The sequence below is a fragment of the Pleurodeles waltl genome, chromosome 8 (assembly GCF_031143425.1).
Source record: "Pleurodeles waltl isolate 20211129_DDA chromosome 8, aPleWal1.hap1.20221129, whole genome shotgun sequence".
Lineage (NCBI taxonomy): Eukaryota > Metazoa > Chordata > Amphibia > Caudata > Salamandridae > Pleurodeles > Pleurodeles waltl.
In genome coordinates this window covers 1,190,596,737-1,190,621,882 of record NC_090447.1, presented here as the reverse complement: position 1 = coordinate 1,190,621,882, position 25,146 = coordinate 1,190,596,737, and the positions used below count along the sequence as shown (strand labels likewise).

Genomic DNA, 25,146 nt, shown 5'->3' with positions numbered 1-25,146 from the left:
TATAGGAAGGTTGGGGCAAGACACCAAGGAGCTATTTCTAGCTCATGGTTTGACGAGTCCTGCCACACGGCCAAGAAAGGATTAAAAGGTGCCCTCATTCAAGGAACTCATGGGGAAATACTATTAGCTAGGCATACCTACAAAGAATCCATCACCCGAGCAAATAAAACCTGGGAAGACACAATTTGGCAGGAATTGTTGGATGCTACTCAATCCAACAACAATAAATTGTTTTGGGAATTGTTAGGTAAACGAGAGAAAGAGGGCAGGACTGGTGTGAGAAGCCATATACAGCCAGAAAAATGGGTTGAGCACTTTTCGTGCTTATATAGGAAAATTGAGACCCCCACAATCCTAGTTACAGGGGAAGCAGGCCAAGATTTTCTCTCTACCCCTGACGAGCATTATGGACCAGCTCCCCTTGAAGGGGGCTCACAAGATTTTAAGAGCCATATCTGCTTTACTATTAAAGAAACAGCCAATGCTATTAGTTCTTTAAAACTTGGGAAAGCTCCAGGCCCAGACAAAATTCCGGGGGATCTTTATTCGTCAGAACCAACAGTCTGGACCTGGTACATCAATACACTCTCCAATAAAATTGCCGAAGGGGGGCAGATCCCCATGACATGGAAGGGTGCAGAAATTATCCCCATCCATAAAAAGGGTAACGTAAACCTCCCGACAAATTACAGACCAATTAGTTTAATTGACAACATCCAAAAAATATTTGCCAAGCAACTCCTAGGTAGATTAACCCATTTGGCCAAAGATCAGAACATTCTTTCCCCTCTTCAAGCTGGATTTCGACCAAGGACCAGTACAATAGACCAGGTCTTTAGACTGGCCATTCTGTACTGGAAATATACAGCCCTGGCTAAACAACCATTATACATCGCTTTTGTTGATTTGAGATCAGCTTTTGATCTAGTCCAGAGGGAAAAGTTGTGGGAGGTGTTACAAAAAAATAGGGACTCCGGCCAATCTAATCCAACTTTTAAAGCGGTTGCATGAGGACACATATGCGCAGGTGAGATGGGGGAACCTAGGCGAACTAACGGACAAAATCCCCATAAATAGGGGTGTTCGCCAGGGTTCTGTGTTGGCACCATTTTTATTTTCTATTTTTATTAATGAGGTTGTACAGGTTTTAATGACGTGCCAGAATGATGCCCCCACCCTATGTGCCCAAAAAATTCCAATCCTTCTTTTTGCTGACGACTCTCTTCTTATTTCTAAATCTCCCATGGGCCTCCAAACTCTTATCAATAGATTTAACTCCTTTTGTCGAGATTACGGCCTAGAGCTGAACCATAAAAAGACCAAGTTAATGGCGTTCCGCTCAGGAGTGCGGAAGAAAGGTACTGTCCATTTAGAAGGGAATCTCCTGGATAAGGTTTCCTCCATTGATTATTTGGGTGTAAGGCTTGCTGATAATCTGAACTGGGCAGAACAGATCAACAAAAGTGTGGGTCGCCTGCAGCATGGCGCGGCATTAATCCTGCGTTTCTACAGGGGCACGACAGCAAAAACTGTCTCCCCGGCAATTAAGATCTACATTGCCAGAGCACAGGGTGCCGCCGCATACGGAGCAGAGGTCTGGGGTTTTTCTGACTGTAACAGGCTCACTATCAGTGAGAACAGTTTTGCGAGGTCCTTGTGTGCCTGTCCTCCTAGTACTCCACTGATACCACTGTTCTTAGACTTGGGCCTGAGACGCATAGCCGATCTAATTATTTTAAGACCATTATTATATTGGATACGACTATGGACTAACCCCGAATTAGACGCTTATAAGACCTCACTCCACGACCTGCTAATGTGTTCTAACTCAACCTCTATTCCTTGGGTTAAACATGTATCAAGTTGGTTTAACAAACTTGGCCTCAGCCACTTTTGGGAGGAACCCCATAAACTAGAAAAGGCTCACTCCATCGTGCTGAAACGCATATATTGGTCCTATGTATGCGACGATTATATTACCCACAGAACTTATGGCACCTTAACAAATCGCTTCACAGATTTTAAGTGGTATCCACAATTTGAACCATATTTAGACAATATTCCTTATATCCTCGGTAGAAGCTTATATGCCAGATTCCGTTATGGGTCGTTGCCGTTGAAGTCATTGATGTGCAGATGGGGTACAAAAACAGATACAAGTACATGCCCAGTTTGTGGTGCAAAATCAGAAACGGTTGAACACTTTGTTTTTTTGCCCTGCTTACTCCCTTCCCAGGTCTAAGTGGATTCGTCGTATTTGCCGCGAAAGGGGGATAAGAGACTGTGCCTCTGCTTTGAGGATTCTAAAAAGTCACCATTCTACTGTTTTAATACTTGCTGTTAGTAAATACTTATTAGTAGCATGGCGAATACGTAATTCCATTGTAAGGACTGTGTTTTAATTCAGAGCCCTATTTTTTACTCCTTTTATTCTTATAAGAACCGCAGGAGGGGAGTTGAAACTGTATTATGTGTACCGAGAATTTGAATTGGACTATGCTCTTAGGGATCCATGTTTTATAATAATTTTATCTATGTATTACTATTACTATTATCATTATTGGTTTTATCCTTATTCTGACTATTATTGTATATTCGCTTTGATGATCAATTGATCGAATAAAGCATGTGTTAAACCGAAACCGAATGTTGTTTTCTTTCAATGCATCAATAAAACAATTAAAAAAAAGTAAGATGCCCATCGCAATGCTCCGTGGGGAGAAGGGGTTGGATACAGGGCCTGCCTGGCATTGTGCTGCCTGCACCTAAGCTTGCTGCTCTTGCTTCCCCTCATCCTTTCCCTCCATTGTCCAAGTCCATGCCCCTGCTTCCATATTACAGCCCTGTGTGACCGTTGTTCTGCCACTGCCCTTTCTGGCTTGTTCTGAACAGTTAGTTTGCTGCCCCATCGACCTCCTCTGTAACCTCTGTTGTCCGAGTCCATACACCAGCCCCCTCCGTCCCACCCTCCATGCTTCAATGTGCTGACACTGCCCTACATTTAGCTTGATGTCCTTGCCCACTCCTCCTGCCCTCCATTGCCCAATTCTATGCCCCATCATTGCCCTCCTGATTAGCCTCTGTGCTTAGCTTGCTGTCCTCCTCCTCCTTCCCCCTGCCCTCCAAAGTCTGTGTGCATGCCCTTGCTCCCTTCTTTTTGCCCACCATGTACCATGGGCCTGCCACTGCCCCTCCTATCTACTCTGAGTGTCCTGTTGAACTGCCAACGCCCCTCCAATCTGCCCAGCATGGTCATATGGCTGCCGCCTCCACCTGCGCCTATCCCTTCCCTCCTGTTCTCCATGGTCCATTTTGCTGCCACTCCCTCCTGCCCTCCATGCTCTGTTGTGCTGCAACTGCTCGTCTTGCCTGCCCTGCGCAGTCTGTTGTGAAGCCCCTTCCCATGCCCTCTCTTCTCTGTGTCCAGCCTCTACCCCTCCCTTCTGTCCTCCATGGTCCTTTGTGCATGCCCCTGCCCCATTCCTCATGCCCAACATGGCCGTTGTGCTGCCACTAACCCTCCAACTTGCCATGCATGGTCTTTTGCGCTGCCACTGTCCCTTACACCTGCTCTGTGTGGTCAGCTTGCTGCCCCTGACTCCTTCCCTCCGTTGTCTGTGTGTATGTCTTTATAGTCTCAATGATGCCTCCATGGTTTGTCGTGCTCATCCCTGCCTGACCTCCATGGTCAGCTTGCTGCTCCTGCCCCTTCGCCCCCTGCCCTCCATTTTCCATGTGCAAGCCCCTATCCCTTCCCTCCTGCCTTGTCTGCTCTTTTGTCATGCCCCTGGACCTCCCTCCTGCCCTTCATAGTCTGTTAGGCTGCCACTGTCCCTCCAGTCTGCCCGGTATGGTCAGCTTGCTGCCCATGCCTCTTTCTCCTTTGCTTACTGTTGTCCATGTCCCAGTCCCCTCCCTATTGCTTTCCATGGTCCATTGTGTAGCGCTGCCGTCTCGCTTGCCCTGTGTGGTGTATTGTGCTGCTGCAACCCATGGCTCCTTCCCTGTAATTTCAGTTTGTTGCCCCTACCCATCTCCCTCCTGCTATCTGTTGCCCAAGTCCGTGTCCCTACCCCATTCCTCCTGCCCTCCATGATCCAAAGTACCATACTTGCCAACATTTTGAACTTGGTAAGAGGGAGATTGATTTTTCCCCATGACTTACACTGAAAAAGAGGAGATTTTAGGCAAGATACAGATAAAATAAAGCCCCTTTGGATTTAAAAACATCAAGAGTCTCCTGCCTGAATCGGGTCTGTTGGAATGTATGGTGTACTGCCACTGCCTCTTTCTTCTGTCCTCAACGGTCTGTTATATGCCACAGCCTCTCTTGTCTGTCCTGCATGGTTGGTTTTTTGTCCCAGCACCCCTTTCCCCTGCCCTTCATGGTCGTTGTGCTGCCACTGCCCCGTCCACCTGCCCAGAGTGGTCAACTTGTTGCCTCTGCACCCTCCTCCCTGCCCTCAATTATCGGAGTCCGTGCCCCTGACCTCTGCCTCCCCACAGTACTCTAATGAACAACTAGATTGCTAACATTCTATATTTATTACACTAGTGTGGCATGTCTGACGTCATCTTGATGTAATCAAAACTGTAATACCTAAAGCATTTCCTTTAGAAAATATAAAACATTTAAAAAATGAGTGGGTCTTATTCACATAGAATTTATGGTTAGTGCTCTAAAAAAACTAAAATGAGGAAATACTTTCTGATTTCTAAAATAGCGACAAAGCACTTTTAAATTATTTGCTATCTTCATGTTTTTTTATCCAGTTGATCACTTAAATATTTGTTGCACTTAGGAGACAGGATATGGCGTTATGGCCACAGCGGCAGACTTTGCAAGTAGGGAACCAGGTTCAAGTTTCGGCTCGACATCCCGTGATTCTGGGCAAATCACTTAATTTCTCAATGCCTAAATCCACAATGAATCAAGTCTGCACTATATAAAAATGCAACAAAAAAAAACGACTTGTGTCTTTGGGCTACTCTTGGGCTACATTCAGGTGATATTTGTACTACCTTTGGGCTCTTTTTTCTCTGGTGGCCATCTTGGGAGACTTATTTGTTATGAAGCTCCCTACTTTCCTCATTTACTGCAGTATCCTCAGTAAAAAATGCTTTACATTTTCCACTTTGTTTCCATAAAGATGGCGTTCACATGTGCCACACTTTTGGCATAAATTTAGAATGTTAGTTCTCTAGTTGCTCATTAGAACACTGTTTTAAAGCTGCGGATCACCAGGGAGTTAACTGGCAGACTGCTGCTGGTGTTGAAAGGGCATGCTTCAGTCTGCATGTCAGAATGTTTTGATGACACAGAAGAGGAAGATAGTTGAGAACTCACTTAAAACATGTCAACATTGTTCTTTCTACAGCACTACCTATAATTTCTATGACCAAATGAACCCTCTCATTTTGTTGCTTTCTATATTAAATGTTTTAAGTTTTACCAGTTTGATTTAATCAAAATGGCTTCAGGTGTGCCATGCTTTTGTCATAAGTAAGACTGTTAGCATTCTAGTTGCTCTTTAGAACACTGTGGAAGGCTGCAGTAGAGCACAAGGGAATCAACTGGTAGGCTGCTCCTGTTGGAAGCATTTTTTTTTTTTACGAAGAGTGTCAGACATTATTTCTCACACGTCTGAGAAAAATTGAAAATGTCACTTACCCAGTGTACATCTGTTCGTGGCATCAGTCGCAGTAGATTCGCATGTTCTGCAATAGCTCGCCATCTGGTGTTGGGCCGGAGTGTTACAAGTTGTTTTTCTTCGAAGAAGTCTTTCGAGTCACGGGACCGAGTGACTCCTCCTTTTGTCTCCATTGCGCATGGGCGTCGACTCCATCTTCGATTGTTTTTCCCCGCAGAGGGTGAGGTAGGAGTTGAATTGTAGTAATAGTGCCCATGCAATGGAGTGACTAAGTATGCACCTATTTAAGGTTGAGATGATACATATATAAATAATTGAAGGTAACTTCCAAACTGCTACAGGCTCCCGGGGAGGCGGGTGGGCACATGCGAATCTACTGCGACTGATGCCACGAACAGATGTACACTGGGTAAGTGACATTTTCAGTTCGATGGCATCTGTCGCTGTAGATACGCATGTTCTGCATAGACTAGTAAGCAGTTATTTCCCCAAAAAGCGGTGGATCAGCCTGTAGGAGTGGAAGTAGTCTGAAATAATGTTCTTAATACGGCTTGACCTACTGTGGCTTGTTGTGCGGATAACACGTCTACACAGTAGTGCTTGGTGAATGTGTGAGGCATAGACCATGTGGCTGCCTTACATATTTCTTGCATTGGGATGTTTCCTAGAAAGGCCATGGTAGCACCTTTCTTTCTGGTTGAGTGTGCCCTTGGTGTAATGGGCAGCTGTCGTTTAGCTTTAAGGTAGCAGATTTGGATGCATTTAACTATCCATCTGGCTATACCTTGTTTTGAAATTGGGTTTCCTGCATGAGGTTTTTGAAATGCAATAAAGAGTTGTTTAGTCTTTCTGATGTTTTTTGTTCTGTCAATGTAATACATCAATGCTCTTTTGACATCTAATGTATGTAGTGCCCTTTCAGCTACGGTATCTGGCTGTGGAAAGAACACTGGAAGTTCCACTGTTTGATTTAGATGGAACGGTGAAATAACCTTTGGCAAAAATTTAGGATTGGTCCTTAGGACGACTTTATTTTTGTGTAGTTGTATAAAAGGTTCCTGTATTGTAAACGCCTGAATCTCGCTTACTCTTCTTAGGGAAGTAATGGCGATGAGAAATGCCACCTTCCAGGTTAGGAACTGTATGTCGCAGGAGTGCATGGGTTCAAAAGGTGGACCCATAAGTCTAGTTAGGACAACATTTAGGTTCCATGAAGGAACAGGTGGTGTTCTTGGTGGTATAATTCTCCTAAGGCCCTCCATGAATGCTTTAATGACTGGTATCTTATATAGGGAAGTTGAATAGGTAGTCTGCAGGTATGCAGATATTGCTGCAAGGTGTATTTTAATGGAAGAGAAAGCTAGGTTAGATTTTTGTAAGTGAAGCAAGTAACCCACTACATGTTCTGGAGTTGTGTGTAATGGTTGTATTTGATTAATATGGCAGTAGCAAACAAACCTCTTCCATTTACTTGCATAGCAGTGCCTGGTGGATGGCCTTCTGGCTTGTTTTATGACTTCCATACATTCTTGGGTAAGTTGTAAGTGCCCGAATTCTAGGATTTCAGGAGCCAGATTGCTAGATTCAGCGATGCTGGATCTGGGTGTCTGATCTTTTGGTTGTGCTGTGTCAACAGATCTGGCCTTTTGGACAATTTGATGCAGGGTACCACTGATAGGTCTAGCAGCGTTGTGTACCAGGGTTGCCTTGCCCAAGTTGGTGCTATCAATATGAGTTTGAGTTTGCTTTGACTGAGTTTGTTTACCAGGTAAGGAAGGAGAGGGAGAGGAGGAAAAGCGTAAGCAAATATCCCTGACCAGTTCATCCATAGGGCATTGCCTTGGGATTGTTCGTGTGGGTATCTGGATGCGAAGTTTTGGCATTTTGCGTTCTCCCTTGTCGCAAACAAGTCTATCTGAGGTGTTCCCCAGAGTTTGAAATAAGTGTTCAGAATTTGGGGGTGAATTTCCCATTCGTGGACCTGTTGGTGATCTCGAGAGAGATTGTCTGCGAGTTGATTTTGGATCCCTGGTATAAACTGTGCTATTAGGCGAATTTGGTTGTGAATTGCCCAATGCCAAATCTTTTGTGCTAGCAGGCTTAACTGCGTGGAGTGCGTCCCCCCCTGCTTGTTTAGATAATACATTGTTGTCATGTTGTCTGTTTTGACGAGAATGTATTTGTGAACTATTATTGGTTGGAAAGCTTTTAGTGCTTGAAAAACTGCTAGAAGTTCTAGGTGATTGATATGCAGTTTTGTTTGATGTACGTTCCATTGTCCTTGTATGCTGTGTTGATCGAGGTGTGCTCCCCACCCTGTCATGGAAGCATCTGTTGTTATTACGTATTGTGGCACTGGGTCTTGGAAAGGCCGCCCCTTGTTTAAAATTTATGTTGTTCCACCACAGGAGCGAGAGGTAAGTTTGGCGGTCTATTAACACCAGATCTAGAAGGTGACCCTGTGCTTGAGACCACTGTGATGCTAGGCATTGTTGTAAGGGCCTCATGTGCAGTCTTGCGTTTGGGACAATGGCTATGCATGAAGACATCATGCCTAGGAGTTGTAATACCATCTTTGCCTGTATCTTTTGTGTTGGATACATGCGTTGTATGATGGTGTTGAAATTTAGAATTCTTTGTGGACTTGGGGTGGCTACTCCCTTTGATGTGTCTATTATGGCTCCTAGGTATTGTTGTACCTTGCGCAGCAGAATGTTGGATTTTGTAAAGTTGACGGTGAACCCGAGTTTGAAGAGGGTTTGTATGATCTGATTTGTGTGATTTGAGCACTGTATGAACGAATGGGCCTTGATTAGCCAGTCGTCCAAATATGGGAACACATGTATTTGCTGCCTTCTTATGTGTGCAGCGACTACCGCTAGACATTTGGTAAAGACTCTTGGTGCGGTTGTTAATCCGAAAGGCAGTACCTTGAATTGGTAATGTATTCCTTTGAATACAAACCTTAGGTATTTCCTGTGCGATGGGTGAATTGGTATATGGAAATAAGCATCTTTGAGGTCTAAAGTTGCCATGTAGTCGTGTAGTTTTAGCAATGGCAATACTTCTTGTAGTGTGACCATGTGGAAGTGGTCTGATTTGATGAAAGTGTTCACTACTCTGAGGTCTAGGATTGGTCTCAGCGTTTTGTCCTTCTTTGGTATCAGAAAGTACAGTGAGTAAACTCCTGTGTTTATTTGTGTGTTTGGCACTAATTCGATTGCATTCTTTTGCAATAGTGCCTGCACTTCTATCTCCAGGAGATTGGAATGGTGGGTTGTTAAATTTTGTGCTTTTGGTGGTATGTTTGGAGGGAATTGTAGAAATTCTATGCAATAACCATGTTGGATAATTGCTAGAACCCAAGTGTCTGTAGTGATTTCCTCCCATGCTTTGTAATAATGACCTATTCTTCCCCCCACTGGTGTTGTGTGGAGGGGGTGAGTGACATGTGAGTCACTGTTTAGTAGCAGGGGTTTTGGGGCTTTGAAATCTTCCTCTATTTCTAGGGAATTGCCCTCCTCTATATTGTCCCCGAAAACCTCCTCTATACTGTCCCTGGTAACTGGACGGTGTGGCTTGTGAGGTGCTGGCTTGTGTGCTTTGACCCCGAAACCCCCCTCGAAAAGGCGTTTTACGGAATGTGCTGTAATTCCCTCTGCTCTGCGGGGAGTAGAGTGCGCCCATGGCTTTGGCAGTGTCCGTATCTTTTTTGAGTTTCTCAATCGCTGTGTCCACTTCTGGACCGAACAGTTCTTTTTCATTAAAAGGCATATTGAGAACTGCTTGTTGAATCTCTGGTTTAAATCCAGACGTTCGGAGCCATGCATGCCTTCTGATAGTTACAGATGTATTAATTGTCCGTGCAGCTGTATCTGCAGCGTCCATGGAGGAGCGGATCTGGTTGTTGGAAATGGCCTGTCCCTCCTCAACCACTTGTTTTGCCCTATTTTGTAAGTCCTTGGGCAGATGTTCGATGAGATGTTGCATCTCGTCCCAGTGGGCTCTGTCATAGCGCGCAAGTAGTGCCTGGGAGTTCGCGATGCGCCACTGGTTTGCAGCTTGTGCTGCGACTCTTTTACCAGCTGCATCGAACTTGCGGCTTTCTTTATCTGGGGGTGGTGCATCTCCAGATGTGTGAGAGTTGGCCCTTTTCCTAGCTGCTCCTACAACGACAGTCTGGTGGCAGCTGTGTAGTGATGAAAACCGGGTCTGTAGGAGGCGCCTTATACTTTTTTTCCACCCTTGGTGTGATGGCCCTACTTTTGACCGGCTCCTTAAAGATGTCTTTTGCGTGCCGGAGCATACCAGGGAGCATAGGCAGGCTTTGGTATGAGCTGTGGGTGGTGGAGAGTGTGTTGAATAAAAAATCATCCTCGACCTGTTCTGAGTGGAGGCTTACTTTGTGAAATTGTGCTGCTCTAGCCACCACTTGAGAATACGCGGTGCTGTCTTCTGGTGGAGATGGCTTCGTAGGGTATGCCTCCGGACTGTTATCTGACACTGGGGCGTCGTATAGGTCCCATGCGTCCTGATCTTGGTCACCCTGGCTCATGGTGGTGTGAGCTGGGGAGTGTGACGGAGTTTGTGCTGGTGAGACGTTAATCACGGGCGGAGGAGAGGGTGGTGGGGTAACTCTTTTCACCACTTTTGGTTGTGGTGTCTGTTCAGTCTGGAACTCCAACCTTCTCTTTCTCCTAATGGGGGGAAGGGTGCTTATTTTTCCTGTCACCTGCTGTATGAAGATACGCTTTTGCGTATGGTCCACATCAGTTGCTTGTAGCTCTTCCTCAAACCTATGCTTCTGCATTTGGGAGGTTAGCGAGTGCTCTTCTGCATAAGAGCCTGAAGCTGGGTCGCTTGCAGTTTGTTTCGGCATCGAAACCCTGTCTGCGTGTTTTTTCGGCTTCGAGGTGACTTTTTTCTTTTTCGGGGCCGAAACTTCTCGGCGTCTATCTGTTTCGGTGCCGCTGTCTCGGCGTCGAGCCGTGTCCACACCGGCATCTCGGTGTCGAGGCTTGTCTCCAGCACTTTCTCGGTCCCGAGAAGGCTGCGTGCCGGTGTCTCGACCGGAGTCGGACGATCTCGGCACTGTTTGGGCCTTTTTCGGTGCCGACGGTCGGTCACCGAATTTATGGGTGGAGCCATGGCCGGATGGCAGTGGCGTCCCCTGGGCCTTGTAAATGTTTCTTTGTGTGGTTTTCGACGTCTTACTCACGGTTTGTGTATCGTCGAATCCTTCGGAGTCTGAGTCTTGGATCGAGAAGGTACCTTCCTCTTCCTGTTCCTCGAACTCCCGTTGGGCTGTCGGTGCGGACGCCATCTGAAGTCTTCTGGCTCGACGGTCTCGGAGTGTTTTTCGGGACCGGAACGCACGACAGGCCTCGCAGGTGTCTTCGCTGTGCTCAGGTGACAGGCACAGGTTGCAGACCAAGTGTTGGTCTGTGTAGGGGTATTTATTGTGGCATTTGGGGCAGAAACGGAACGGGGTCCGTTCCATCGGCGTTCTTCAGCACGCGGTCTGGCCGACCAGGCCCCGACGGAGGATCGAAAAACTACCCCGAAGGGCACCGGAGCTCTTCGATCTTCGATGCGGTGTGGAACCTAAGTACGCCGATCCCGAACGCAACAATACCGACGAAAATCTTCCGAAATTAGCTAATTTTCCGTTCCGAAACTCGGAGCGACAGGAACACGTCCGAACCCGATGGCGGAAAAAAAACAATCGAAGATGGAGTCGACGCCCATGCGCAATGGAGACAAAAGGAGGAGTCACTCGGTCCCGTGACTCGAAAGACTTCTTCGAAGAAAAACAACTTGTAACACTCCGGCCCAACACCAGATGGCGAGCTATTGCAGAACATGCGTATCTACAGCGACAGATGCCATCGAACACAGTGAATTTATACTAAATATGCTCTCATTTTAGATTCTAGAGCAGCTTCCATTATGGGAAAATCATCTGAAACCAGTTTTCTCTCAAACATGATTCATGAAATCTCAGCAGAAGGCTTTTTCACAGGGTAAAATCAACTTAGAACACACCACGATTCCTAAAATTAGCATGGTATCATCAATAAATAAATTATATTGTAACTAAAATGTGTTCTCACCCTATATATGTTCTCCTTTTTTGATCCTCAAAACCTGCCATTCACTAAAATGCATTTCAACGGGTTCCAAGTCTCAGAGTTTGTCTGTACTCTTGGCGAGGAGGAGACAGGGAACTAACTTTTAGGAGGATGGAATTGGAATACATAATTAGACTCAACAGTAGAACCCCGTGGGGTCTGAACCAGGATGAAGAACTTTATGTACATGTAGGATGATATTCATGATTTGTTTCTGAATTAGAGATGTGGTAATTAATGATAACAAGGTTGACCAGGAGTTCAATAATGTGGCTCATACCACTTAGCTGTTCAATACAGAAAAACTGTGATTAACTGAAAAATTATATTGATTTGGAATTCATTGCACAAAGGATGAAATTAGAGTTTCTGTTTTTATTGGAGAGAATCTATGTAAAAGTGGTATATTGAGAATAGGATGAAATACCATTTAAAACTGAATAATGTATATAATGAATTGGGCATTATTAATACTCAAAATAAGAAATAAAAATAAATTATAATAGAAAAATAAAAATAAGAAAATAAGAGAATATATAAGAGGGGTATTAGTTAACATAAGTAGTGAGATTTAAGTTGTAAGTATATTATATCAGTGTGAATATTTTATGTTTATTAACAGACAGGATATAGGGTTAAATGGTGGTAGGGCTTGTTTTTTCAAACTAAGACAAGGTGGGCTATGAAGAAGACTGACACGGTTGAAACAAGTCAGCCCTAAAGCCTTAGGATAATTCAGCTTTGTACAGTAGTTTTGTGAATAAAGCGATGGATTCTGAAGTAAGTCTGGAGTGCCGGCATCTCCTTCATTATCGTGTTGAGAGAAGATTTTGAATATTTACAGATCCTGCATCCGGAGCTGAGCACCAACCTCGTAGGCGGTAGCAGTCAGCTTCAGCAGGACATTTGAAGGATATATATATATATATATATATATATACACACACACACTTATGTGCATTTTTCCCTACATTAGTACGCGTGTTCAGCTCTGTAGATCATTTAGAAGGTGCTATCATGTACATTGGGCCCTAGATGGCTGTCCGCACTTCCTGGTTGAAGTTCTGGCAGCCAATCAGATCTCATTATGAAATCTGTGCTTAGGCTCTGTCCAGATATCCATATTTCTTTTTTCTTTAATATCTCCAAAACTACTGAACGGATTTACACCGATCACAAAAAGGGCTCTTGGACCAAGAGCTAGTTTTCTGCCAAATTTGGTGCAATTCCATCCAGCAGTTTGCACGCGCACACACGCACACACACGTATGTATATCCTAGTGGCGGTTGCCACTCAGTAGTTATAGTTAGGACCATGTTTGCATAGAAAAAGTGTTTTTTGACACGCCTAAATCTTTGGCACCGTTTGACAAATCTTCACTAAATTTTCCCCCCAAAAAACAGAAGTCGCCCGATGATTCTTGTTGCACATGGGAAGTTTTGGAGTGATCCGTCAAGAGGGGGCCGAGAAAAAGGGGGCACAAAAAACGTTGCGTTTCCCTTGTTAATTACCACAGGACCTGTCAACACGTCTACAGCCTGAACCACTGGATGGAATTAGACCAAATTTGGCAGATTGTGCTTTTCGTTATTTGGTGAAAATCAGTTCAGTAGTTTAGGAAATATTTAAGGGCAAATACATTTCTATATCTCTGGCCACAAATAATTTGTGAAATTTGTGAATTTTCGTGAATACTTGTGCAAACTGAGGCGTCACAATTGACTGACCGCAGCCTGACTAGAAAATTCCGACCGCCATTTTATTTCATGGGACACAGTCCCTAGGGGTGAAAATTAAAAATGAAAGTGGCATAAGAGGTCAGGGGGAAGGTACCCTGATCCCAGGGGTGTGATATAGGTGTGCTTTAGCGGCAAATTATAGTTTTAATATAATTTTTCACCACAGCCCAAAAAGAAAATCGTGAATTTTCATGAAATATTCGCGGTTATGGAAAAATTTGAAAGAAAAAACACAGACTCACTAATACAGTAATTAATTTACTCACACATGCACTCAGAGACCAAGCACCCACTCTCACACACACTCAGACACTCATGCACCCACTCAGACCCACTCATACTCACATGTCCACTTTCAGACCCACTCAGACACTCACGCACCCACTCACACATCCCTTCACAAAGACAGGTCCTGTGGTCAACCTGCGCAGTGCACGGCCAAAGGCCATGCAAGGCACGGGGGCTGGGTGGTTATAAGGGCTTGGCTGCAAGGCCAGGCCTTGCGACCAACCCCACCGCTCATGGCCGAAGGCCATGCGCAGCGCAGGTTAGCCACAGGGCCTGTCTCTGTCTGAAGGAAGCGTGCAGCGGGGGTTGGAATAATGTATAGTAATTAAAATTATTTTACGTTAAAAAACCATAGCAATTCAGGGAGGTTATAGTTAGATTCTAAATTTACTCGTACAAAACCACAGAAATTCAACAGTTATAGTTAAAGTTCTTTCAAGTAACTATAACTTTTGCCCTACGGTAACTCAAACTAGTCCCTTTGCAATGCACAGCTAATTACTCCACATGCTATGTCACTGATGCGATCCTGTATGGCATCTTTGATATCACTGCAACGTTTGCAATAACATTATCAATAAGAAAACTGTGCATGGCAAGGACACCAGTTATAGGTACCCTCTGGTGCAAGGTATAGTTACGTGAAAGAACTAGAACTGCTGAATTTCTATGGTTTTCTATGAGTAAAATCAGAACCTAACTATAACGTCCCTGTAACCTTTTTTTTTTTTCAGTATGTATACATATACACATATATATATATAGCCAAGTCTAACATAACCAAACATCGGACAGCATCAGACCGCTGAGGGTGCACGCCAAGATGCCCAGGCATTTCAATATTAACAATCATGTTCCTCATTATGAAAGCTCCCGCCAAGTCAGAGCAAACACTCTCACTTGCTCGAAGCAGAGGTTTCCGCTGTTTGCCTGCCCACAGAGATGCGGGCAGGGAAAAAGAGGAAACAGTTGCTTTTGCAGACAGGGAGCTCCATCTTCAACAGCTCCCTGTGTGAAAAAGCGGGGAGCCGGCTGGGACCATGCGGGCCTTCAGGGTCTCCCACGGTCCTACTGCACACTGGATGCCCTGTGGGGCACTCAGGACAGATGGGGTCCCCTGGGCTGAGATCGGCAGGGGGCCAATCAGTCCTGCTCTCTCCAAAAATTAAATAAGTAAAAATCTGAAAATCGGGCCCCCTTCCTCTGCTTATTGAAGGCTGGACCCCGAGGGAGAGGGGTAGGGTCCCTGGGGCCGAGATCGGCAAGGGAAGGGGGTCCGTGCGCAATCCCAAAGGAATTGTAGCGGGCCGCCTCGCGGCCCCCTTCACCCCACACTGCATTTTACCCAACAAGGTAACACTTACTAACTAACCAGTAGAAAGTGCTCCAGTTGGGTGGACATTTTGTGCAAGCTGTGGACTCTTGTTGGATAAAGGATCAGGTAAGCTTCTGTTCTGGCCATGAAGCTCATTTCAGAGAAATTAAACCTTTGCAAGAAGCACTTATAAATATAAATGAAGAAGGTGCCCCCAGTTGAAGCTCCACTTCTGGAAAGGACAAATGATCGTAACTCCTGGGCTTGGCAACGGCAAATCAAGTGTGTTTACTCAGTAATTCCAAATTGAAAAACAATCTGAAATCCTTTGTGGAGGTGAATGCATCCTTCATCTATTGGAGCGCAATCACACATTCTCACACCTACGTAGACCCTCTCACACCCGCTCTCATACCCAGAATAACACTCTTACAGACACTCACACCCAGAGACACACTCTCACACCTATTCATACAGCCAGAGACAGGCCCTGTGGGCAACTAATGCTACGCATGGCCAAAGGCCGTGTACAGCATGGAGTTGGATGGTTAGGGAGGTTGTCCCCAGGCGGCGGTGGTTGGATTAACATATAGTGTTTGGATTAACCCGGCTCAAGAAGAGGCCCAAGATGGCTGTCAACATTTCCTTGTTGAAGTGCTGGCAGTTAATCAGATGTCAGCATGAGTTCTGGAGGGTTTGCGGAGCCTTTGTGTCCCTATACAATAAAATTTGATTTTTCTTTAATATTTCAAAAACTATTTAATGGATTTACACCAAATAACAAAAAGGACTCTTTCTGAACCAAGAGCTACCTTTCTGTCAAATTTGATGTAAATCCGTCCCTGTCCAAAAGCTCAATTAAAATGAACATGGAGAAAACATGTTTTCGGACCGCAACCCTACCCCCTCTCCACCCCCCCCACCCCATTTTTCTTGATCCTCCTGGATGATGCTTGATGGATCACCCCGAAACTTTCCAGCGTTGTTTTTTTTTGGGGAAAATTTCATTAAGATTTGTCAACCGGCACCAAAGATATAGACAAGTCAAAAAACACTTTTTCTATAGAAACTAGGTCCTAACTATATCTACCCAGTGGCGACCGCCAATAGATTATATATATATATATATATATATATATATATATATATATATATGTAGTTATAGTTAGAACCATGTTTCTATAGAAAAAGGGTTTTTTGACTTGTCTATATCTTTGGCACCACTTGGCAAACCTTCACAATTTTTTTTTTTTTTAAAGTGTGGTAGTGATTTTGTTATTTTGTTAATTTTCATAGAACCTTTAGACAAGAAACACTAACCAAAATTAGCAGAAAGCTAGCTTTCGGTGTGCAGATTAAGCTTTCATTCATTTGGAGTAAATCCGTTCGGTAGTTTTTAAGATATTAAAGGGAAAATAAAATTGTATATCTAGAGACGTGGATCCTCCCCGACCACTTTACGAATAATGACGAGACCGTGCAGGGAAATGCACAGCTCTGATTGGCTGTCGACACTTCAACCAGTAAGTGTTGGCAGCCATCTTTGGACTCCACTTCAGCCAAGTCCCAGAAAAAAAGAATAAAAAAATATAAAAAAGGGTCAGGGTGTCCCTACCCTGGCCCTTTTTTATATTTTTTTATTCTGACCCCTTCGCTCTGGTGCTGAGGTCCCAGAGCTAAAAAGCATTTTATTTAGATATTAGCCAAGAGTCTGGGCTGATCCATGGATCTGATGAAATATTTTGAAAAATCAAAGCACGGTCTTCCACGATTCTGAACCTTCCGGATGGCATGAGTTAAAGTTATCGCAGGGCACGAGTTATGGTTACCTGAGATAACTCTAACTGGTGAATATCTATGGTTTTGTATGTTTAAAATGTAAGAATAACTATAACATCCCTGTAACCTTTCGTTTGCACAACAAGGTCCCCCGAGAGCTGCCTGGTTACATTTGCCTCGCGGGGCTGGTGTGAGTCGCGGGAGTGGGGATCCCGCAGAAATCACAAAGACAGTGTTGCAAACTTCACACAAACACCAGGGACTCGAACTTCAGGACCGGATTTCACTAAGAAAGTGTATTTCAGCAACACGTTTGGATCTCAAGGCTCTTTTTGCACTGCTTCAGTTATGGCTGTGACAATCACCTTTCAAAACCGTGCTGAAACCAAATTAAAGGAAAGCAAAGAGACTGTCATATTGACATATTGTATACAAAAAACAGACTCATCAAGTGATGCCACTAAAAACATGATCTGAGTATGCATTGCTCTCATCTCTGGTTAACGGGCCTTCATGAGGACAGTCTCTTTCAGACAAGTGCAAGTACCATATCTGAGTGTTGAGTGGGACATTAATCACTCTAGAATGAAGGAGTCCTTCAAGAATCCAAGAAAGCGTAAAACAATAATTTCTCACTGCAGACTATTCAAGATAAGATTTTCAAGAGCTCTTATCAGACACTGCAAACTGGCTAAAACCACAATGTGCTGAAGGCAATCATTAACTGGTGCAGGTCTACAAGAAAATGTCATATCTCACTCTGATGCAACATGACCCTATACAAGTCAGCCATCAGAGTACAAAGCAGATGAAGATTGGAAAGAATATACCTATAGTGAATAACTGCATGGCGGAGGAGAAAAACTGATGGCAAATTTATTACAACCAAACCTGCCTGAATCAAAGAACAATAAACAAAATAAGATTCAAAGTCTATGCAAAATAAGACAAAAGGTAGACAACTCACACAAATCTATTTTCCCTGCGTTTTCTTATTGGGTTCTTCTATGAGGTTTCAAGATGCTACCTTAAATGTATGAACCCTGGATCCCTTTGTCCTGCTAGAATAGCTCACTACCCTCCAAGTGCTGGCTGCAGTGCAATCTCCCAAATCAAATCATCAACCACGCTAGAACAGACTGCCTTCAAGGTCAAAAGGACAGAGGTAAAAGTGAATCCAAGGTACACATCGCTTCAGGATGGAAAAGGCTGTCATCCACCTAGTAAATGGCATGCTTCATCCTCGGGCCCTTCCTGGCACTTATCAAAATTAAATAAGTGCGAGCTACAACCCACTAGATTGTTGAAGAGCTCAGCTGTATTTTTTGACACAGGTTGCGGTAGCACCACTCGGATTCCAAACATGCCACCTATTAGGCCCATTTTCGTCTAGCAAGTTCTATCCCTTATACCTAGAGACAAGGTGGTGGTGATAGCAACAAGTTGGGGGAAAACAAAGACAAGTAAAAGGCTAGCGCATACATTGAATTGTTCATGTATTTCTACATGACTGTAGTAATCAGTGTGCGTATGGAAGCAGTTGCTGGCTCTTTGGATGAAAGACTGAGCATAGTGGCAAAGACTTTTGATGCATGCCTCCATCACTGTGGATCCAAAGCTCCAGAAAACGCTATCTTTTATCTACTCAGTTAGGGTTACCCTTTAAGAAAGGATACAATCCAATTTACATCTATTGTTGATGTGTTGAAGGAGATAACATGGGCTATGCTGAGTGGCCCAGAAAAGTCAGTTAAAATCGGTCATACAACAGTTACTGTCTTTAAACAATGTACAGCCAAAAATTTTGAAAACCACAAGACACAAATGACTGCCATACTTACTCTTTGCCATGCAGCATGTATTGTTACACACGCATGCACAGCCACACCGCATCTTTACTTTAAATAATTTAACTGAGTAACTCAAAATTCATAATTATGAACGGTTGGTGGGCTGCCAATCCGTTGGTAACGGCGCTCTATAATGTTATATAAATATACAGTTGCACTTTCAAAACACCAAAGGTTTCATATCCATCTGTTCATATGTTTGAAGAAAATATATATATTGAACTATTGCACTTCATCTGTATTTGTGTCCACTGGGGGTGGACAGAATTAAAGCAAGTCACAGCAACACACTGTGTGGCTACTGTTGCGTGACTGGAGTGCTAGCTCTTTACCAGAAGTCGGCCATTTTGATTAATGGCTGTCCTTTGAGAACGTTGATAGCTTTGTGAAAACAATTCTTCAAGGAGGTAATTATATGATTTCTCTACTGCACCTCTGGTTGCTAGACACCGCTGTTTGTGTTTTTTTAACCTTAGTTTGTCTGGATACAGTCCAAGCCTTTTACACAGCACAAAATATTTTCGAGTATCCCCAGTGGTCTCACCTATAAGAATTATGAATATATAAGCACATGGTTCTCATTTTCCAGATGAAGTCCAATAGATTTAGTCAAATAATGTTTCGTAAAAGTAATTGATATAATCATAAGGCTGAGACCAGATTTATTAACCATTTTGCAGAATTTCTGCACATATATGTTCCTATTCAGAGCGTTCTGTAATGCAATATTCATGCACTCAATCAACATTTCTAAGTTTAAAGTCTATTTTTCACTTGAAATCTGAAGTTTCGATACTTACTTGTGCCCCTGCAGCTCAAGTGCGGTCCCTTTTCTGCCTCCTATGTCCCACATGATAATGGAATGATCTGAACTTCCAGAGAATAAAACTCTCTGCACTGGGTCCCAACACAGAGCTGTCACACTACCTAAAAAAACAGGAGAAAACAGTACAAGTTTCAGGAATACATTAAAGGCATTGAATACAGTGTGCATCAGTTAGTTATTTGTAAATCTTTTGACACATTTGAAACAATTATTTAACTGTTGAGGTGTGTGTGTGTGTGTGTGTGTGTGTGTTTGACTACAGCCCGAATTACTGGGTGGAATTACACCAAATTTGTCAGGAAGCTAGCTTTTGTTACGCAGTTTAGACTTTCGCTTGTTTAGTGTAACTCTGTCAAGTAGTTTTGACGATATTAAGGGGAAAATAAATTTGTATATCTAGGGCCATGGATCCTTCCCGAGCACTTTGCGAATAATGAAGTGCGGGTGCAGGGAAATGCACAGCTCTGATTGGCTGCCAACACTTCAACCAGGAAGTGCTGGAAGTCATCTTAATTTTTTTTTTTTTTTTTAAAGAATACACCCTGACCCCTTTGCTCTGGTGCTGGGGACCTAGAGAGACCTGCCAGGGCAACCACCTCCCCTTGGTGATTATGACATTCATAGGGGGTGGCTGCCCTGGGGACCACAACCTCCCACGGACTAAAATAGAAAAAATTAAGGGGGTTTCAGACCCCCGCAGTCCCGGGAACCGCCACTTCCCCATGGCATTGTACTGGTATGCATGAGGGCACAGACCACCACCTCCCCTGGACTTCATCACAATCTGTGCGGGGGGAGCAGCCCCGCCGCAGCCCCGGGGACCGCCACAACCCTGGGGCTTCATTGCAAATCCCTGTGGGTGGCGGGGTACTCCCCCACCCCTGCAGCCCCGGGGACCACCTCAAACCTTAGCATAACTATATCTTGCTCCCTCGTCATGCACTGCTAATTACCACAGATATTACAGCACTCGTGACAACTTCTATAACAGCATTAAAAATATAAATGAAACATTAGCAGTCAAATTGCTGAAGAAATACTGTGCATTACGGGGGCGCAAGTTATAGTTATCTTAGGGCGCGAGTTATAGTTACTTGAAATAACTATAACTGCTGAATTTCTATGTTTTTGTGTGAGTAAATACAGAACCTAACTAGAACGTCCCTGTAACCTTTGTTTTTTTAAGTGAATATATATAGATAGATCGATTAATCTATCTATATATTATTTATATATATTTACTTTCATATATTTACACATATATATATATATATATATATATATATATATATATACACACACATGCAGTTTGTCAGTCAAAAATACTTCATTTAATAAATAAAAAAAGCTTAACAAAATTCAGCCATTATTATATTTCTAAAAATGCATAGACCCACAACAGTATACAATGTTTTTTAAAACAGGAAACAACGCAAAGCTATTTTCTCAGTCGATCAGTATGCCCAAAAAAAAAAGAAGAAAAGAGCCCGTCTAAATAATCTGGAACTATATCCCTTCAGAATGGGTAAAAGACATCCCATGGAATAGCAAAATAAAAATTTAAAGGAGAAGGTAAAACATTGAAGGAATTTTTGGGAAACATCATTGCATGGGCAAACTAAACAATGGTCCATCCCAGGCTACCCTAATGGGAAACTCAGTATAGTGCGTATGATTACAGTTCTCAATCTCTGCAGAAGTGATCTTTTCCATTGGCTAGGGATATACAGCAAATAAGCTTCAATGTCAAAAGTGGTGTCTAAACAAATATACTGTGTTTGTCAGCTTTGGTAATTCTTTAGCATCTCTTTGGGAACGCCTATCATTCATAAATGCGCAACTCAGCCAAGTTTGCCAAGTTTAGTTACAATACCGGGGTTAGTAAATAAAGGTGCGTAAAACACTTTTAAAGTAAAAAAAAAATATCAGGAAATACTAAGCCACGAATAGCAATTCAAACAGTCCGTAATCACTGTTGGTTAAAAGATGCCTAAGAATTGGACCAAACTGACAACCATAAAATCAAGGGTGTCATCTTTATAGGACCCTAAACAAAGATGAGACTCAGTTCCTCATGGGACACAAAATTGGGGCAGCTGGATAGTCGAGATAGAAGTTTGCGGCAAGAACAATTTTCTTTCATCTAAATTGGAGTTAACATTAGTGTATCCCCATACCTATGTGTCGTACAAATATTGAGCTCAGCATGTGCCTCAACATCTCATAGGCCATTATATGGGATTTAGAATAGCTGATATCCATGTCTAGACCCCTCATACTGTCACGTAGGCTCTCATTATTCTAATGAGACTACTGGATTTTTAGCGCCAGAATCGCCCGCGGTGTGGGAGACTGAGTCTTACTCACTACAGGTGACACCTGTCGCCCTAATCCGGGTTTTGCTCTGGCTAACTAGCAGTGCCTCATCACTACACAGGGGGAGGGATGATTGGGGAGCCGAGTGCATAACATAATTGATTTCTCAGGGAAATCGTGGTCACTCAGGTCTCATCTGTTTCTCTCAGTTACATTAGTCTCACATACACAATGACAAACAGAGGCAGTATATGTTTCAATAAGGTTATAATGAAGCGACTGCATCTTAGATAGCAAAGCATGTACTGCAATAACTAGGACGATACACCATGACAGAATAAGAACTGTGACAAGGAGAGTGAAGCATAGGAATAACGCTACCATATTGTCACTAAAGTCAACAGACTAATTCCTACCTAAGCTATGATACAGCACGGCATGTTAAGATCTAATTCTGCCCTTCAGGTTCCCCTGGGAAGACATCATCCCCCATACCTGAGCAAAGGTCTGGAGTCTGCATAAGCAGCTGTAGCAAAGCGTTCAGCAACCAGCGTACAGTCGGGGTCCTCTCGCTGGAATCTCCCTCTAACGTGTATGGGACAAGGACGTTTTTTTTTTAATAATAAAACCGCTGATGTTCTGAGAAAATGTCCCTACATAAGGATGTGTGTTTTCTATGAATACCAGAGACAAAACACTTACCACATTCACTAGCAACCTATCTTACTACAGCCTTGAAAGAAGCACAGAGTGAACAAGAATGTTTTGTTTGAGAACGTAGTGCTGGCCTAGGGAAAAACAGCTAGATAGAGAGAAATAAAACTAGACCGCAAAAGTGGCTATTGTTAAAAAAATAAATGAAGCTGAATAAAATATATCTAGGTTAAAGTGCACAGCGGCAGGCCTAGTATGCTAAAATAACGTGCATGGAGATATAATTAAAATGGCTACACAACAATACAATTTGCAGAGTTATGCAATAGATATGAAATGCTCTTTAGAATGTGGGCTAAAAGTATGGCGTCATCGGACTAGCGGAACACCTGTACATACAGGCAACCTATCTGCACTACATCCTGCCAGCATGGTCACTTAGATCGTATATGTATAGTACAAAAGAAATTAGGTGCCAGGATTTATCCCTGGTGGACACCTCTGGCTGGGGGTTCTGTACACTCACCATTGGAGCCAATACTCACTCTAGCTATTAAGTTACAATGAAAAGGGGACAGAAAATGTATTACATTAGGGTCCATTCCCTTCTTAATTAGCATGGGCAAAAGTATGGACCTGTTCATGCGGTCAGAGACGCTTAGGAGATCCATAAAGGCCAGGTGCAGTGGGCTGTGTCTAGCAACTGCGTATCTGCCTATAATTAATTCAAGGTTCAGGCACTGTGCCACTGTACCCAGACCCTATTTAGCATCCTGACCTCCAACAGACCCAGTCATGGGGTTCAGACCAAAAAGTTAGACCCCAGTAGTTATTCCTTTACAAATTAAGCACTTTGTGTGTGTGCTTATGCTCATGGTTGTTTGGGCATATAACGGTGTGCACTAATATATAATGCAGTGTCTGTTGTTATTGACAGTATAAAACAATGAGAAATGCAGGGTGCATACAGGAATGATGGTTAGTGTTTTGTTCCATAGGGGAAGAGTAAGGAGCACAGGTGCATCATCAGCTTGCTGGCTCAAGTGAGCCTTTTTAAACAGGAAACAGTTTGGAGCACACTGCCTCACAGTCCAGTATGCAGTTTGCCCCATTGCATCACAGTAAATGTACAACAAATTTGCCATAACTTCTTCATGTGGTCTGTAGTTTTTCACCTTAGTGGGAGCAGCTAGGGCTGTTTATATCTGGACACGTGTTTCTGGGTTTGGCCCTTCATCAGCAGAGAGCAGCAAGTTTTTTTCTGGGGTTGCTGGAAAAGCTCAGTACAACTCACTGGCACACAGGTGCATCAACTAAAGGTCGTCAGCTTGCTGGCTCAAGGAAGCCTTTTTAAACAGCTAGCAGTTGGGAGCACACTGCCTCACACTCCAATACGCAGTTTGCTCCATTGCATCATGGTAAATGTACTACGAATTTGCCATAACTTCTTCATGAAGTCTGTAGTTTTACACGTTAGTGGGTGCAGCTAGTGCTGTATATCTCTGGACAAGTGTTTCTGGGTTTAGCCCTTCATCAGCAGAGAGCCGCAGGCCTTTTCTGGGGTTGACTGAAATGCTGCCAACGTCCTCCAAGATCTCAGCACCACTCACTGGCACACAGGTGCATCAACCAGTGTGTTGTTCTAGGATGGTGGTTGTGTGCAATTATGATGGAATCAGAGCATTTGATGGGTGAAAGAGTATATGTTGGTGGGTGCGTGCATATGCATGTGACTGCAGCTGTTTTATTAGGCGTGTGAGTGTATATTGGTGTGTGTTTGGACATATTATACTTGTTCATTGGTTATACATGTTTTGTGCAAATTGGCTGTGTTTTGTAACATGCAATATGATGGTTGGGTGTGTTAGTGCTTGATGTACCTGATGATGTGTATAGTATGGTGCACTGTATTTTGGAGGTAGATGTTAAGGTTGACTTAATAAGGATAAAAGCAGCAACTCCATTTCAGTGTGTGTTTTTCTTGGATTTTCTTTTTTCAATTAATATACATTTTTTAAAATATTTAATTATAAAGTTTAAAGACGTAACATTTCTATTAAGTGAGCGTACTTGTTAGGAGTATGGAGTCAGACATCATGCAGTGTTTCTATGCAAAGTGTGTCACACATGTCTAAATGTATATCAGTATAAGTGTATTCAGAGTCATAATTGAGAAGTGTGCGTTTGCAAAGAATGTTTATGGTGCCAGGAGTATCTTTTCAAGGGTAAGCAAGGGAATGGACACTTTTCAGAGCCACCTTTCCACTAAAAACCTCTAATATTATTTTAATTATGTATTTTTCTAAATATGTGGTAACATTAATAAATAATGCATTACAACCTCATATATAATGATGACAAACTGACTTTTGAAATATTAAAATACTGAAGTTTGTGTACCTGTTAATCATGTACACATCAAGACAGAAATGTGTGTTTAAAATGTGTAGGGAGTTAAAAATATGTGTTTTACAAGTTGATTTAAGAGTGTGTTATTCTGAATGGAAGTAGTCACGGATATGTTTCTTTTAAGAATGTGTGTCAGGAAAGTGTGCCTTTCAAAAGAACATGGAGTCGGGTATGGGTCAGGATTGTG

The 25,146-nt window shown here is 43.2% G+C and overlaps 1 protein-coding gene across 2 annotated transcripts in view; it reads right to left on the bottom strand.

The window, feature by feature from the left end:
• WDFY2 (WD repeat and FYVE domain containing 2) overlaps positions 1 to 25,146 on the bottom strand; it is a 450,542-nt gene that overhangs the window by 112,929 nt on the left and 312,467 nt on the right. For both annotated transcript variants that reach the window (XM_069205445.1, XM_069205447.1), the window contains one exon: positions 19,555 to 19,681. In XM_069205445.1, coding sequence (XP_069061546.1) covers positions 19,555 to 19,681 — 127 coding nt within the window. The remainder of the gene's footprint in view (positions 1 to 19,554; positions 19,682 to 25,146) is intronic.